The sequence below is a fragment of the Callorhinchus milii genome, unplaced genomic scaffold (genome assembly GCF_018977255.1).
Source record: "Callorhinchus milii isolate IMCB2004 unplaced genomic scaffold, IMCB_Cmil_1.0 Scaffold161, whole genome shotgun sequence".
NCBI lineage: Eukaryota > Metazoa > Chordata > Chondrichthyes > Chimaeriformes > Callorhinchidae > Callorhinchus > Callorhinchus milii.
The window spans coordinates 86,331-103,420 of record NW_024704902.1 but is presented as its reverse complement, the minus strand read 5'-3'; the positions used below and the strand labels follow the sequence as shown (position 1 = coordinate 103,420).

The window sequence follows — 17,090 nt, the reverse complement described above, 5'->3', positions numbered from 1 at the left end:
GTTGCTGTTTGCTCTGTTTTACCCACTGGGGGTCTTTGTGAAACTACTCGCAATGTCGGGGCAGCATGATTTTTCAAAATTGACAACAACTTACAGACTCTTATTGTGCCAATGGCAAAACCTCACTAAATGTTCAACTTGATAAAAGCATATGGAGGCAGACAATAACTTTCAATAATTTAATGTGCTGAAAAGACATGACTCTCAAACTCCAAATCCCTAACTCTGATCTAGTGAGGCCCAGGGAGCAGGTTTCTATCTCTGAGCGAGAATAATAATCCTTGCATTTGATATAGCGCCTTATCATGTCTTTGAGACTTTTCAAAACGCTTCACAGAATATACTGTAAAGTGGATTGACTGCAATTTTGTGGGCGAAACGCGGCAGCCAATTGTGCCCAGCAGCGTCCCACAAACAGTCGTGGATTGAGTGACCACATTATTTTTTATTTATTTTGAAGGGATTATTATCCCTGGAAAAGCGATACACCAATCGACTAACAACCAGGTCACTACTTATTGATAGGTAAACAGTGGGGTGTGGAGTAAGGAAATTTGTCTTACCCAGGAATCAAACCCAGTTCCTCTCAGTTTGTGAGGCGAGTGCTCTAAACACTGAGCTACAGGACTCCACAAAAGCCCTCAAGTTAAACGTGTGGCTGAGGGGACCTGGAAGCCGGTTGGCGAGCTCACAGTGAGAGACTGTGGGTCACTGGGACCTCAGAGTAACTCATTACAAACCTTGTTCAGACGGGAAGACCCAGGAAGTGTCGCCTGGTTTGCTTTCCCTGTGCATTGGGTTGTCCCAAACCAATACTTAACAGCTTTGACACAAGGACAGTTCCTTTCGTTTAACAAAACATACAGGAGGGTTTGATCCTGCACTGGCTTTGCTCTGGTGGTGATTCGAGGGCTGGGAGAGTGAGTGCCTCGGCCACTGATTTTCAACGAGTACCACTTGTTGCTTAAAAATAAAGTTACCGTCTTATGACTCCATGAAGGCCGGCAGCCTCCCGGGGCTCCGCGCAGCCACTCGGGGATGAAGGAGGATTAAAAAGATTCTCTTCTACTCCGCGTGCTGCAGTCATTGCTCCGCTCCTCCGTTCTGCTGGGACATTATAAACCGCATCCCGTGAGTCCGCACGTGAGCGCTCAATGCTGTCTCAGTGTCAAATTCTCCTTTGCAGACTCGACACTGCAGCCCAGAGCCCACCTCCTCCTCCTCCTTGTCGTCCTCCTCTGTAGTGTTGGGCTGCCCATTGTGTTCTTCCTGCCCGTTTTCATTCACCAAATCGGGTTCCGGCTTCTCCTCCGTCTCCTTGATTTTGTGGACGATATATAGATGCCTGTTGAGGGAGAGGGCCGAGGTGTAGCACAGGCCGCACTGCGGACACTGAAAGGTGCTGCCGTCTGTCTTGTGCTGAGCTATGTGCCCCAGGAAGGTTGCGTTGTCCTCGGTTTCGTAGCCACATTTGGAGCATCTGTGCTGCTTAGACACAGCGACCTTCAGCTTCTTGGGAGTCGTGGCCTCACAGTCAGAGCTGGCTGGCTCGTCCCCCTCAGACTCGATTGGCACCCGTTTGACGGTTAAACTCTGCAGGCAAGAAAGAGAAGGCAATCAGCTGCCGGAATCACTCAAATAAGGTCATCGAGAAAATAAAGGTAAATAATTAGCAGAATTGTTTTGTTAAACACGGTGGGTGTAAAGGCATGAAACACTACACCAAACCCTGCTGGTAAAAGCAGAAGCCAAAACATTTCAAAGGCACCTGAAACACTAAAACAGGCCATTCAGCCTCTCGAGTCTATTCCGCCATTCTATAAGATCATGGCTGCTCTGTACCTCAACTCCAATTACCCACCTTTTCCCCATATAATTTGATACCCTGATCTAACAAAAAAAAGAGGATGTTCCAAGGTGCTGGGCAGTCAAAGTTTTGCAGCTGAGCTAGGAATCAAGAGGTGGGAGCTAAGGCGGATTGTTGAGGAATGATGACGGAAGACCCAGTCAAAGAGGAAGGTGCTTACCTCTGTTGAGTCTCCGCCTATGGCAACAGCTTTGGGCATCTGGCTGAAGTCTGGGTTCCTGATGCCGTGCATTAAGTTGATGTGTTTCTCCAGCAGGAAACGCTTGGCGAAAAAGTGCTTTTCATCCGTGCAGTACCTGAAAATAATCCCAGAAAAGTCAGTGCCACTAATCATAGAATATTACCGCAAAGAAGGAGGCCATTCGGCCCATCGTGCCTGTACCGGCTCTTTGGAAGAGCGACCCAATCAGTCCCACTCCTCCGCTCTTTCCCCAAATCCTTGCAATTTTTTCCTTTTCAAGTTCCTATCCAATTCCATTTTGAAAGCTGGTATTGAATCTGTCTCCACCCTTTCAGGCAGCGCATTCCAGATAGTGACCATTCTCTGAGTAAAAAATGTTTTCCTTCCCTCGCCTCTGGTTCTTTTTCCAATTATCTTGAATCTATGTCCCCGGTTACTGACCCACCGGCCAGAGGAAACAGTTTCCCCCGATCTACTCTATCAAAACGCTTGAACTGTGTAATTTCTGTAAAGAGCCCCTGTGACATAAACTCAATTATCTGCTGGAAGTTAATTCCCTCCCTCCCACACCCCCACAGGTCACTCCAACTCACACATGGCAGCTTCACTCAGATGCACAAATAATCCTGTCATTTAATACAGACTGGTCTAACCTCAGAACATCACAGGCGTTTCACAGCAAATTGTTATCAAGTGCAGTGACTGTGTATTTGTAGGCAAAAGTGGCAGCCAATTGGTGCACAGCAGTATCCCACAGACAGCCATGAAGTTATTAAGACAAATTTAGCTGGAGGGTTGCTGGTCAGGAAGCTGGGAGAAACTCCCTTCTCTTTTCACTTCGTGTCACAGGACCTTTAACGACCATCTGAACAGGCAGATGTCCCACCTGAAGATGGCGCCTCTCACCACTGTAGTGTCAGCCTGGGCTGTGAGCTCAAAGTACTAATTAATGTACGGCTTGAACCCAAACCTTCTGACCCAGAGGCAAGAGTGCTACCGACTGAGCCAGGCTAACCTACAGAAGATCAATTTCCCGCAGGAACCAACTGATACTATGGTTGCTTCTTCCAGGCAGGAGAATGTTCAAGAGATAATAATAAAATAATGATCCTTGCATTTACAGTCAATTCACTTTACAGTGTGTTCTGTGAAGCGCTTTGGGACGTCCTCCCGACCTGAAAAGCGCTATATCAAATGCAAGGATTATTATTATTATTATTATTATTAGATATAGCACCTTTTCACGCCTTCGAGGTTTCTCAAGGCGCTTCTCAAGATACATAGTGAACTGACTGCATATTTTGTGGGCGAAACACGGCAGCCATTTGCGCACTGCAGTGTCCCACAACAGTTGTAGATTGAGTGACCATTTTTTACATTTTTGTTTTAAGGGATTATTACCCCCGGAAAATTAACAACTAACAACCGCGTTCCTACTTACAGCTGGTAAACAGGGCTTCTGGAGTAAGAAAACTTGCCTAAGGTTTCGTCCTGTCCAGGAATTGAACCCGGGATGGTGTGAATGAGATGAATGAGGTGAATGAGAAAGGATTGTGTGGGCACATTATTATACAGAGGTCATATATATAGTGCTACCAACTGAGCCAGGCTGATATCAGGTTCAGCAGCTGTGGATTACCAGGAAAAGCCTCCACATCTATAAGTACGCACGTCTGAGGTCCCTCAAACCAACACAGTCTAAAACAAATAAATAATGAACACACCACCCACGCACAGACTGCCTGCAGACCAGATGGAGCTCACGCTATGTGGAGCATTACCCAATGCACTGAAAAAACATGCACTCAAACTGTGTAAAAAAAGATATGTGGCTTTCAGTTTACTTTCAATAAATGGGCAGAGCTGAGTTTTAAGGCTGATTTCTACCGCACCTGTTGCCGGAACCATTAAACTGCCCCAGTTCCCCTCTCCCCAGGGAGAAGGACTAGCGATCTACTCTCTCCCCCACCCCCTCCCCCCACCCCCAACACAGCCCAGGCATGTACAATCCAGCCAACACACTGAGTGCACATATGTGAGATGTCAACGCATGACGTACCATGTGCAAAAATGCAAACTGGTTGAACCCAGGGCTTGTACATGTGTTATTTTTGTGAATCTTTGCAAATTCTGTTTTATTTGGCACTGACTAACGGAATACCATGGAAGCACCCCTGCTGGTATCAGCGAGCACAGGCCATTTCACACCCAGCACAACCCGGCTCTGCGATTTCCTGCAGAACTCTTTTATCATATAACTTTACTTTATACATATTTATTTGTTATATAATTTTTAATATAAATTTACTTTACAGTATATTCTGTGAAGCTCTTCGTGGCGTCTAGAAGATGTGATAAAGCACTATATCAAATGAAGGATTATTATTATTATAACATTTTAGGAAACTGTCGAAAAACAAATGAACATTAAAATAAGCCATCTCACAGAGTAAAATGTTCACTTTTCGTAATGTTGACTTTCCTAACACTTTCCATAACACCCCCTCAATAGACATTTCAGGCCACTGGGTAAACAGCTGCTTGCACCTGGTTCCAATGCAGAATGTTCCAAGTTTAATAAGAATCATCTTCCTGAATTGCAAGTTGTAATGTATAGTTCGCACTCCAAAATTCTGTGGGTTGCACTAAAATGCAGGCTCCAGTGAACATTTTACCAAGGGCTCTGGTCAATATTCATCAGCGTATTTCATAGAATAGAATGATAGAACCTTACAGCACAGAAGGAGGCCATTTGGCCCATCGTGCCTTTGCCGGCTCTTTGGAAGAGCTACCAACTAGTCTCACTCCCCCCTCGCTCTTACCCCGTAGTCCTGCACACTTTTCCTTTTTAATCCAATTCCCTTTTGAAAGTGATTATCGAATCTGCTTCCAACACCATTTCAGACATGAAAAGCGCTATATCAAATGAACATAAGAACATAAGAATTAGGAGCAAGAGTAGACCATTCGGCCCCTCGAGCTGGCCCGCCATTCAATAAGATAATGGCTGATTTTCAGACCTAACTCTAATGGGGATATCCCCATATCCCCCAATATTTTAAAAAATCTATCAGTCTCAGCCTTGAAGACTGAGCATCTACAGCCTTCTGGGGGAGTGAATTCACTCACTACCCTCTGAGTGAAGAAATGTTTCCTCAACTCTGTCCTAAAAGGCTGACCCTTAATTTTAAGACTGTGACCCCTGGTTATGGATTCTCATACCGGGGGAAAAAGACCCTCAGTGACTACTTTATCAGCCCTTTAAGAATCTTATATGTTTCAATAAAATCCCCTCTAATTCTTCTGTACTCTAGAGAATACAGCCCTGGTTTATTCAGCCTATCCTCATAGGTCAGTCCCCTCATCCCAGGAACTAACCGAGTGAATCTACGCTGCACCCCCTCGAGGGCAAATATGTCCTTTTTTAAATAAGGACCAAAACTGCACACAATACTCTCGGTGCGGTCTCACCAAAGCCCTATACAGTTGCAGCAAGACTTCCCTACTCTTATATTCTAAACCTTTTGCAATGAACGCTAACATGCCGGTCGCCTTCTTAGTTGCTGCTGCACCTGCAAACTAACCTTTTGAGACTGGTGTACAAGGACACCCAAACCCTCTGAACACTAACAAATCTTTCCCCCTCTAGAAAATAATCTGTTTTTCTATTTTTTCTACCTCGGTGAATAACTTCACACATTAAATTCCATCTGCCACCTTCTCGCCCACTCCCCTCGCCATCTATATCCCGTTGCAATTTTTTTGCATCATCCTCAGAGCTTACTCTCCCACGTAGTTTAGTGTCATCCGCGAATTTAGATATGTTACATTCAATGTCCTCGGCGGGATCATTGATGTAAATAGCTGAGGCCCAGCACTGATCCTTGTGGCACTCCACTAGTCACATCTCCTGCCAATTCGAGAATGACCCATTTATCCCTATTCTCTGTTTTCTACCCGTTGGCCACTCTTCAATCCGTGCTAATATGTTCCCATTAATCCTGTGGGCCTTAACCTTGTGCAATAGCCTTTTGTGTGGCACTTTGTCAAATGCCTTCTTAAAATCTAAATATACTACATCTACTGGTTCCCCCCTCTCTAACCTGCAGATACATCTTCAAAAAACTCTAAAAGATTAGTGAAGCATGACTTCCCTTTTGTAAAGCCATGTTGACTGCCTAATCTTGTTATGGTCTTCCAGGAATCCCATAACGACATCTTTAATTAAGGACTCAATAATTTTCCCTACTACTGATGTCAGACTAACTGGTCTATAGTTCCCCATCTTTTCTCTCCCACCCTTCTTAAATGGTGGTGTTACGTTTGCGATCTTCCAATCAATGGGAACCGTTCCAGAATCCAGAGAATTTTGGAAGATCAAAGACAAGCCATCCACTATCTCAGTAGCCACCTCTTTTAAAAAATGCAAGGATTATTATTATTATTATAGCGCTTTTTACTTCTTTAATATCCACCTGAGTTGGCAGGTAGGATCTCAGTTTAATGTCTCATCTGAAGGACGGCGCCTCTGACAATGCAGCGCTATCCCCAGCACTGCACTGAAGTGTTAGCTTAAACTTTGTGACTTTGTGAGTTTCCCTTCGCCTCGCTTCCTCCCTTGCCTCCTTCAAGGCCGGTCTCAAGACCCTCCTCTTTGATCGTACCTTCAGTCGCCCACCAACCTCTCTGCCTTCCCTCACACCTACCCTCCCCCATGCTCAGGTCCTGACCCCTGACTGTCCAGCGCCTTGGGTCGTCCTCCCGATGTGAAAGGCGCTCTATAAATGTAATTTTGTTGTTGTTGTTGAGTTCAAAATCCCATTGTGAGGCTTGAACCCACAACCTTCTGTCTCAGAAATGAGAGTGCTACTAACTGAGCCAGGCTGACACACAATATAAACAATAGTTGAGTAATTCAAACTAAGCATTACACCTACGTATGACCCAAGCATCAACAGGTAACTAAGAAAATATCCACCTCCAGGTCACACAACCAGATGTTTTTTAATTCAATTGTGCAACTTGTCAAAATTACTTTGATTTAAGATGGGGGGGGGGGAGGTGGTCGAAGGGTTTCTTGTGTTTGGCTCCCAATGGCTTTCTCATCGAATGGGCCAGTCTCAATGCTTACCAGCAGGTGTAGGTTCTCTTAAAGCTGTTATGGTTGGTACGGATGTGTCGTCGAAGGCTGTGGGAGGTGTTGAACGAACGATCACACTGCCGGCAGGGATATCTCTTCATTGACTGGAGAGAGAGAGAGAATAAAATAATTATTGTCTGATCTGGTGGTGGAAACAGATTCCTCTAACCACTGCCTCCAGAAAAGGAGAGAACAAAAAAAATTTGGGAAAGATAAATACAATGTTATAATTGTTATATCTTTGCATTTGATATAGTGCCTTATCATGTCTTATCACATCTTTGAGACGTCTCAAAGTACTTCACAGAATATACTGTAAAGTGAATTGACTGTATATTTTGGGGTGAAACACAGCAGCCAATTGCACACAGCAGCGTCCCACAAACAGTTGTGGATTGAGTGACCATATTAATATTATTATTTTTTTTGGAGGGATTATTATCCCTGGTTATTATCTACTAATCAATTAACAACCGGGTTCCTATTTAACTACTAGGTAAACAGAGGCATGCAAAGAAACCTGCCAAACATTTCGCCCTGAGCTGGGAATCGAACCCAGGTCCTCTCACTTGTGATGCGAGTGCTGTAACCATTGAGCTACAGGACTCCAGCCCAGGTTCCAACTAATTGAAACATTTATGTTTCAACTGGTTGAAATTGCCATCTTATGCAACTAACTTAAACCAAATAAATAAACCTGTGCGATAAAAATTCGCTTTGATACATTCTTGTGTGGCCAAGGAAACTATTTGAATTCAGATCAAATGTTTGAGCGGCAGCGTTGAGTGGAGAGTGGCCGGAGCTGATATCTGTGCAAATCCATCACGGCTGCCAGCGATGAAGACAATGGAGTGACACCACAGGCTAGAGGTTAATTGAATATCTCTTTGAATATCTCTGGATTCCCAGAACCTCACCAATGCCAAGCTCCTGGTTGGATTTGCATTGCGTTGAGATGAGCTTTACATCTGAGCGGCTCAACACCACTCCCCAGGGATTGCTGAGGCGATCCCACCACGAGGCAGCCCCATGTTATACAGTAACTGTCACCACCGGGAGCCAAGTCACCACAACAGTGGAGTCCCGTAGCTCAGTGGTTAGAGCATTCGCTTTGCAAGTGAGAGACCTGAGTTCAATTCCAGGCAGAGGGCGAAACCTTGGGCAAGTTTCCTTACTCCACACAGAGCCTAATAATAATCCCTCCAAAACCCAAAACAATAATAAATTGGTCATTTTCAATCTCGACTGTTTGTGGGACACTGCTGTGCGCAATTGGCTGCCGCGTTCGCCCACAAATATACAGTCAATTCACTTTACAGTGTGTTCTGTGAAGCGCTTTGGGACGTCCTCCCGACGTGAAAAGCGCTATATCAAATGCAAGGATTATTATTATTATTATCCGCTAAGGCTGAGGCCACTGAGGCAGAACCGCGAGGACTGACTCACAGACCGAAGCCAGAAAGCCCAGCAGTTCTTAAAGCGAGAGAAACTGCTGCCAACTATGGAGCAATCATCAATCAAACAATTCACTGGGAGACAGCGAGGCCCTACCCTCAACCAGCAAAGCTTTCATCTTCAACTTATTCTTTACAACTTTTCAAACAGGACCTTCGGGCAGATTGTAAAGCACCGACACATTCCCTTCTGAGAAGCTACAGTTAGTTATTTTGTCCGGGGCCAGGGCAGTTGGGGGCGGTTGGGGGGGTGGATGGTGAATTGGGAGCCTGAGAAAAGCGGAAATGTTGTGCTGTGCTTCAGGCTCCAGTTCCAGCTGCTGAGAACTCACAGACACAGTGTTTCTGTTCACTCGCTCTGCAGTGCACAATTTCCTTGGGGGAGGGGGGGGGGGGGGGGGAGTGAGTGGGAGGCGAGCGAGAGAGAGGGGGAGGGGGAGAGAGAGAGAGGAACAACCAGCCTGATTGGAGACTTGGGAGAAGAAGGCAGATGTCAAAACATTAGGGACTCCCAAAGTGCTGGTAAATTTAACCGGTTAAGAGGCATCAATAAGCTGCTATTTATCCAGTGAGGACCCCTTACTCATTAGGGTTTTGTCTTGCACAGGGAACGCTCGAACAAAACGGTGAGGATTTGCAGTGTGTGGCTATAGAATAAAAAGAATTAGGATTTACCACCAAACACTATAATTGAGGTGTAAACTGGAAGAACAGGATTTCTGAGCCTTGAGAAGAAACTGTAAGGCTGAACTCACACCCTGGAACCATCCTTATCTGTGTGTGTGTGTGTGTGTGGAGGGGAGTGGGGTGTGTGTGTGTGTGGTGTGTGTGTGTATGTGGGTGTGGTGTGTGTGTGTAAAAGCACATTAGGTGGCAGTCGGTGCCTTACTATGAAAAGTTGTTGTTGACTCTTATTTGAACCACATGTTAATTAGCTTAACTTGAGTGGGAAGACTAGTCTCTTGACGACGTGTTTACTCCTCCACATCCCACTGATGAGCCAGACAAGCTGCTTAATCAGCAGTGGCCTGCAGTACAGCGGAGCTGCCTGGCTCAGGGACTGGCTCACTGAGCCCACCTCAGACAAGTGACTCAGCCCCACTTACCCCTTTGCCAGTGTTACCGAGCCAGCTCAGCTCCAGACACCTCACTCTCTCCCCTCCCCGCCCCAGCAAGGTTAGATAAGGTTAATTAACATGTGGTTCTAATAATAAAAATCAACAAAAGGCAGCCTATGAGAGAAGTAAATCAATCTGAAGTTGGCTTTCCATACATAGGAGTCCTGTATCCAATGTAACTCCATGCTCTTTTCATAGTAAGGCACTGAATCTTATCTGGAGTCGGTAACCCAAGGACACAGATTTAAAATAGTTGTTAAAAGAAACAGAAAAGAGGTGAGAAATATTTTTACACAGCGAGTTGTTGGGATTCGGAATGCACTGCCTGAAAGGGTGGGGGAGGCCGATTCGATAACAGCTTTTAAGAGAGAAATAGCTAATTATTTGGGAAGGACAAGTTTGCAGGGTTATGGGGAGAGCGCGGGGGAGTGGGATTGATTTGGAAGCTCTTTTCAAAGAGCCGGCACAGACACGATGGGCTGAATGGCCTCCTTCGATGCTGTACAATTCTATGATCTATGATCTATGTAAGGATTGAGTCAAATGAGTGAGATTAAAGCTCTAGTCTCTAGAAACCCTGTTTTTCCAGTTTCACAATCACTTGAGCTCCTCAATTGGATTGTAGTGTTCAGTTTAAATCCTAATACTCAGTATTCCACAGCCACACAATGCAAATCCTCACCATTTCATTCGAGCAAACAAGACTGCAATCAGTCACTGTGCTATTGACAGTTGTTCAGAATAATTGAAGCACACAAGGGGTTAATGCAATTTCACTAGTCGTTGAGTCCCACTGATTCCCAATTTGCTTGAGCCTTGTATCTCACTCTAGTGAATACCTCAAAGAAACAGAAGCACTGTAACCAAACCAGTCATATAAATAATAATCCTTGCATTTAACATAGCGTTTAATCACATCTTTGAGACGTCTCTTCGAGAAGTGCTTCACAGAATATGCTATAAAGCGAATTGACTGTATTTTGTGGGCGAAATGTGGCAGCCAATTGAGCACAGGAGTGTCCCACAAACAGTCGTGGATTGAGTGACCCCATTTTTTTTAAGGGATTATTATCACAGGAAAAGTGATCCACCAATTGACTAACGACTGGGTTCCTACTTACTGCTAGGTAAACAGAGGCGTGTGGAATAAAGAAACTTTCCTAATGTTCTGCCCTCCCGGGAATCAAACCCAGGTCTTTTCGCTTGCGAAGCGAGTGCTCTAACCACTGAGCTACAGGACTCCACATGTTGGTACAGCACGTGGCATTGCCCTTCAGTGTCTTTGATCGTTGTGCCTCTCCCTGTGTAACTGGCATTTTTCCCCTTTTCCACTTCCCCGCATATTCTTGGTCAGTGGCTTGCAGACTGGTTCTGGGATAGAATTCCCCTGGTTGGGAACACTTACCGAACATGCAACAAGCCTGTTGCAGCACATTAAGCGGGTGTTTCACAGATGCCTCTGTGCGCTGATATTTAGTGCCTCTGATTTGCATTTGGCCTGCATTGTACACGGCTGAAATAAGGCTAACAGAGTGAGGATACCGATCCCTATTAACCCACAAATTAAGCGAGGATAAGCAGAACTCTCAGGGATCTACAAAGCAATAATCCTATCAAGGGTTGCACAGTGCGTCTCATACCAAAAGAATGAAGAGTTAGTACTTAATAATTACCCCTTTCACCCCATATTAGACTAATATATTAAAATGGAATACATCGTGGAATAAATGTCACTTCAAGTTATGGGTTTAAGATTATTCTTTTTTTAAAAACTGTTATTATGGTTTGAATGGGGCCTGGAAGACCTTTGGTTTGAAAAAAATCCTTGCATTTGGTCTAGCAGCTTTCACGTCGGAAGGCGGTCTCAAAGAGCTTCACAGTTTTTGAATATGATCAGATATGAAGATTGACAAGTAATAATAATAATAATCCTTGCATTTGGTATAGCGCCTTATCCCCCACGTCTTTGAGACGTCTCAAAGAGCTTCACAGAAAATACTGTAAAATGAATTGACTGTATATTTTATGTAAGTAAGCATTGACAAAGGACACACGGTAGGGTATATGGTGTGTTTGTTGAACCTTTGTCTTCACCAACATGAGGGAGATCTGCGAAAGTGTTAGAGAACAGAACATTTATCACCATGTATCCATGGGCCAGACATTGTACAGGTTAGAGGCAGGGTAACTGGAATAATACAGTTCTGAGAGGCTTGAGAGTTAGAGACAGAATGTTCTAGGTTTGAATTCCAATAGATCCATCCTTTTCCTTTTGTCAAAACAAGTCCCATGCCAAAAAAATTCTCCACGGGAGATAGGAATGTGGAGGGTCCAAGGCGATTAACCAGGAATGGGGAGACACCTGGCTTGTACACAATAATTCAAGAGGAACTTGTGGTATAGACATGTACCGAGTGAGGGACAGGCCAGTGCAAGATTGATAAATGCCATTGATCCAGAATACAACGTAAGAAATCTTCAGAGCAGGAAATTTGATTCAATAAGCCAGTCCCTTTCCATTCTCAACTCCACCTACTTGTCTTCTCATCAACATCCTTCAATCCTTCCTTTGCAAAACACATTAAGTTGGCTCTCAAACTATATACTCAAAATCTAAAGTGGAGAGTTGGGTGGGGGGAGAGGGTGGAAGAGGAGAAAAGCTGTTTGCAATCAATGGATCTTCACAATTAGGTTTTTAAAAGCTATAGTGCTGCTGCGACTCCGTCTTTAACAACAAAAGCAAAATGTATAAACATTGGGATTTTAGCAAAAAAAAGATTATTATTGAGGATTATAGGATCATGTGGGTGGGGCTTGCAGGACAATGTGCCGAGAGCATATTCATTGTGTTTTTTAAAGTAATCTCTGAAATGCTCTCCCCTAAATAGGAGGTAGAGTCTGAAATGAAGCCAGTGTAGGACTGGAAGGATTAAGTCTTGTTAAACCACAGGAATCTCTTTGTAAATTCAAGGCATTTTAGACGCACTGTATGTGTGCCCAATAATTCTTGTGAAACTACCTGTGATTTGCAGGGCTGGCAGGCAAGGAGGAAGAGTGTTTTAAAACAAGAGGGGATTGTAATGGGATTGTAGGAGGCTTGGCTGCTGGCTGTGTCTAGTTATTCTAACAGGGCAGTAAAAGATCTGAAGAAGAATTGCAGGTTCTTAACCCTGCAGAGGCTGAAGGGGGTAAATTCAGAACAAATATGTGCTTGAGTGAGCGAGTAGGAAACTTATGGAACAGGCTCCCTAGGGAGATAGACGGTGGAAGCAGAAAATGTTGTTTGTTTCAAGAACAAATGAGATCGATTTCTGCTTGAAAATAATATCTGGGGATACAGTGTACAGTTTGGGACATGACATGTCAGTGACTGCCAGGATGATGGAGGGGAACTAGATGGACCTTGGTCTTCTTTCTGTTCTTAATCACAGAGAGGCAGTAATTACCTTGCCATGGGTTCTCTTCATGTGAGAGACGTAGAGTTCTCGATCCGGAAGCCACTGTAAGCACTCTCCACATGTCCAGCCGGGATTCTTGCCCCTCACTCTGGGCTCAGAGCTGCAGAGGCTGGTGCTCGGGGTGTTGGAGGCGACACCGTTGGAGGTGCTGTAGGTGGAGGATGGTTTGGGGACTCGACTGCTGGAAGCCTCCCTGGACGGAAGCCAGAAGTTTGGCAAATCTTCCATGTTCTGCCCAACACCGTGGACGTCCTGTTCACAACACAAAGGGTGACATTTGTAAGAAGCAATGACCAATAATAATAATAATCCTTGCATTTGATATAGCGCTTAATCACATCCTTGAGACGTGTCAAAGCGCTTCACAGGATTTACCGTAAAGTGAATTGACTGTATTTTGTGGGCGAAACACGGCACAGCAGCGTCCCACAAACAGTCATGTATTGAGTGACTAAATTATTTTGTAGGAATAAGTAGGAACCCATTTGTTAGTCGAAAGGCGGATCGATTTCTGGATGTAATAATCCCTTTAAAAAAATAAATATTCTTGTCACTCAATCCATGACTGTTTGTAATATCTGGGGATGCAGTATATAGTTTGGGACACTGAAACACATTGAAACACTGCTGTCATTTCTCCCACAAATACACAGTCAATCCACTTTACAGTATATCCTGTGAAGCTTTTTGAGACGTCTCACCGACGTGATAAGCTGCTATATCAAACACAATTATTATTAATAATAAATGAAAACTGTGATGGCAAGATTGCTGTCGATGCATTGAGCCTACCTTGAAGTGCTCCATCATCAGCTGTTTGTGCAAGTACAGGGATTGGCATACAGGACACTTGTACACACACACAATCAGCTTGTTTTTGTGCTGGTCGAAGTGCTTGTGTAGCATCGCTCGCTGGTTGAAGACGGTTTCACACATAGAGCACTTGAAGATGACTCTGTAATGGAAGAAGCAGCTTGTGTTGGCATTGCAGCCCACTGGCACTTAATCAGCTCATGTAACAGGGCATGTCTCGTCACTCTCACATTGTACAGGGTGTCCACAAAGTCCTGTTACCCCATGTGTTTTTTTTTCCTACAGAATTGGCCAACAATTTTCAAACATGTGTAAGAATGATGATAACTGTATTTAGAAGTTACTTCATTCTATTCAGTACAAATGTTTAACTGTATTTAGCCGTCCAGAGGATGTGTGTGTGTGCGTGAGTGTGTGAGCGCCAGCATTTTCATAGCAGATAATCATCCGTTGCCATGTTCAGTGCCACATCTTCTGCAACATGGAGTCAGTGAGGAGAAGAAATGTATCTCTGACAGCTAGCTTCAGCTCCATAGTCTTCATACCACTATTTGGTATGTAACAGGGGGTAACAGGACTTTGTGGACACCCTGTAGAGCATGTTAAATATAAATTGGCTAGCAAGAGTATTTAAAGGGCAGACAGAAAAGGAGTAAATAGGATTAAAAGATCTAACAAACTGGCGGGCTTGGTGGAACAAGTATCCTGTTCCCAATTAAAGAAACATTAAAGATAAAGCTGCTAAATGCCTGCCTGCCAGCCAGCATTTGTCAGAAGTATACAGTACATACCCCCATACCAACTAAACACACAAGCAATCAAAGGTAGGCAAGTACATGGGAAAGTGACAAGACAGTAAGCTTTCCCATCCTGACTTCAAGAAAATGTGAGTCATTTCACCTTTCGTCCAACTCTTGGTGATTTATTATTCACCTTATAACAAAATCAGGATGTGTGTGTGTATTTCTGACAAGCAACACTCCAGAATAAAAGCACTGCAGGCGTGCACTGACTGACTGACACATTCACTGACTGACTGAATCACTCACTCCCTGAGCACGCTTGCCAAAATCCATCTGACATTATCTGTGTTTTTCCAATGAAAAGCAACACTTGGAAGGGGTGAAGATCTGTTGAATGAATTGAGTGACACTTGTAGTGAGCAGCCAGCACCGCAAAAGGTGACTTATTATTATTAGTAATAATAATAATCTTTAACGTTTGATACAGCGCCTTCTGAGACGTCTCAAAATGCTTCACAGCTAACTATAAAGTGAATTGACTGTATATCCTGTGGACTAAATGTGGCAGCCAACTGCACACAGCAGTGCCCCACAAACAGTTGTGCATTGAGTGACCAAATTATTATTATTATTATTATTCTTTGGAGGGATTATTACCCCCGGAAAGCAATCTGCCAATCGACTAACAACCGGGTTCCTACTTTACTGATGGATAAACAGAGGCGTGTGGAGTAAGGAAACTTGCCTAAGGTATCGCCCTGCCCGTCCTCATCTCCCTGGAACTGATGACAGATGCCAAAGCCAAACATGAATATTCTAGCAAATAGTTTTCTGATAAATCATTGTGGAGTCAGTGCTGAGATAGAGGCACAACTGGTCGCAGAGCCCAGCTAAGCAGACAAAAANTAACTTAGCCAGGGCTCTCGATGATTATTATTCAGCGTGAGTCTTGTTGGAAAAGGCCCTTATGAGCAGTGGAGAGCAGGACATAATTGGACTTCTCTGTTGGCCAAGATTTAGGATGTGTGTCTCCCCCCCCACTCCACACGTTCACATTAAATGGCAGAGCTCACAGTCTGAGCTCATGCAAGATTAGCAGGAGGTAGTGAATGGTGCCAGATACCCCACTGAATGTAACTTTGCAATCCTGTAGCTCAGTGGTTAGAACACTCGCCTCGCAAGTGAGAGACCTGGGTTCGATTCCCAGCAGGGTGAAATGTTGGGCAAGTTTCCTTACTCCACATATCTCTGTTTACCTAGCAGTAAGTAGGAACACGGTTGTTAGTCGATTGGTGGATCACTTTTCCAGGGATAATAATTCTTTCAAACATAATAATGTTTATAAGTGATAATAATAATGGTCACTCATTCTATGGGTTTGTGGGACACTGCTGTGCGCAATTAGCTGCTGCTTTTCGCACACAATAGAATCACTACAATTTATTATGTGAAGCGCTTTGAGACGGGTCAAAGATGTGATAAGGCGCTATATCAAATGAAAGGATTATTATTTAACTAGAAAGGAAGGGGAGCAAATGGTGACAATATTGACTGCACAGGACACAGATTTTGTAGGCTTAACCTCTTTGAAGAGAACACAGGGGTAAACGGTAAATAAGAACGAAATTGGCACAAGAAGGAAGCTATTGTGTGAATGGAAAATTCAAAAGTGATTTGATTTCCTTTTAAAAATAATAGTTTAGCACTGCTGAAACCTGCAAACCAGGCTAGATGCGAGCATCAAGAGGGGCTTGCCACGCGCAGGTAATGAAACGCCATCATTTTCCATAGAAACGCCCGTTTGTGTTTAATACAAGAAGATTAAAGGCAGGGAGAGAGTTACACAGTAAGAGATCCCGTTACTGATTTCTTTTCCTGGCTGGATAGCACGTCAAATGTAATCTGAAGATTTTCCAACTCCCAAACGGCTCTTTACTTGTACACAACCTAAAGTACTGTATTAAGAGGCTGGACGGATAGACTGGCAATCATTTTAATGATCTGGATGACATTTCTATCAAACTAATCCTGCTTCTCAAGGTCCTAGTTTGCATTATTTTCCAACATGAGGTTTAACGTGAGGACAGAGCACAAAACACACACTCATTTTATTCGCATCACTCTGTGTGGATACGAACTACAAGACAAATGGACATTATTCCATCTTTGACAGGCTCCGGCCTTCTGCATGTCCCTCGTGCCCTCTGTTCTACCATTGGTGGCCACGCTTTCAGACACTACACTCCGAAACTCTAGAACGCTCTTCCTCTATCCCTCTGCCTTGCCCCTTCCTTCTCCATCTTCATGTTGTTTCTG

At 44.1% G+C, this 17,090-nt stretch overlaps 1 protein-coding gene across 1 annotated transcript in view; it reads right to left on the bottom strand.

Annotated features, from left to right (window-relative positions):
* Positions 1-677: 677 nt before the first annotated feature.
* Positions 678-17,090, bottom strand: part of LOC103188183 (zinc finger protein 592) — an 82,168-nt gene continuing 65,755 nt past the window's right edge. Inside the window, exons 5-9 of the mRNA XM_042345927.1 lie at positions 14,011-14,173; positions 13,207-13,470; positions 7,180-7,292; positions 2,028-2,163; positions 678-1,593 (exon numbers count right to left, since the gene is read on the bottom strand). Of these exons, the coding sequence (XP_042201861.1) occupies positions 1,084-1,593; positions 2,028-2,163; positions 7,180-7,292; positions 13,207-13,470; positions 14,011-14,173 (1,186 nt within the window). The 3' untranslated portion in view covers positions 678-1,083. The remainder of the gene's footprint in view (positions 1,594-2,027; positions 2,164-7,179; positions 7,293-13,206; positions 13,471-14,010; positions 14,174-17,090) is intronic.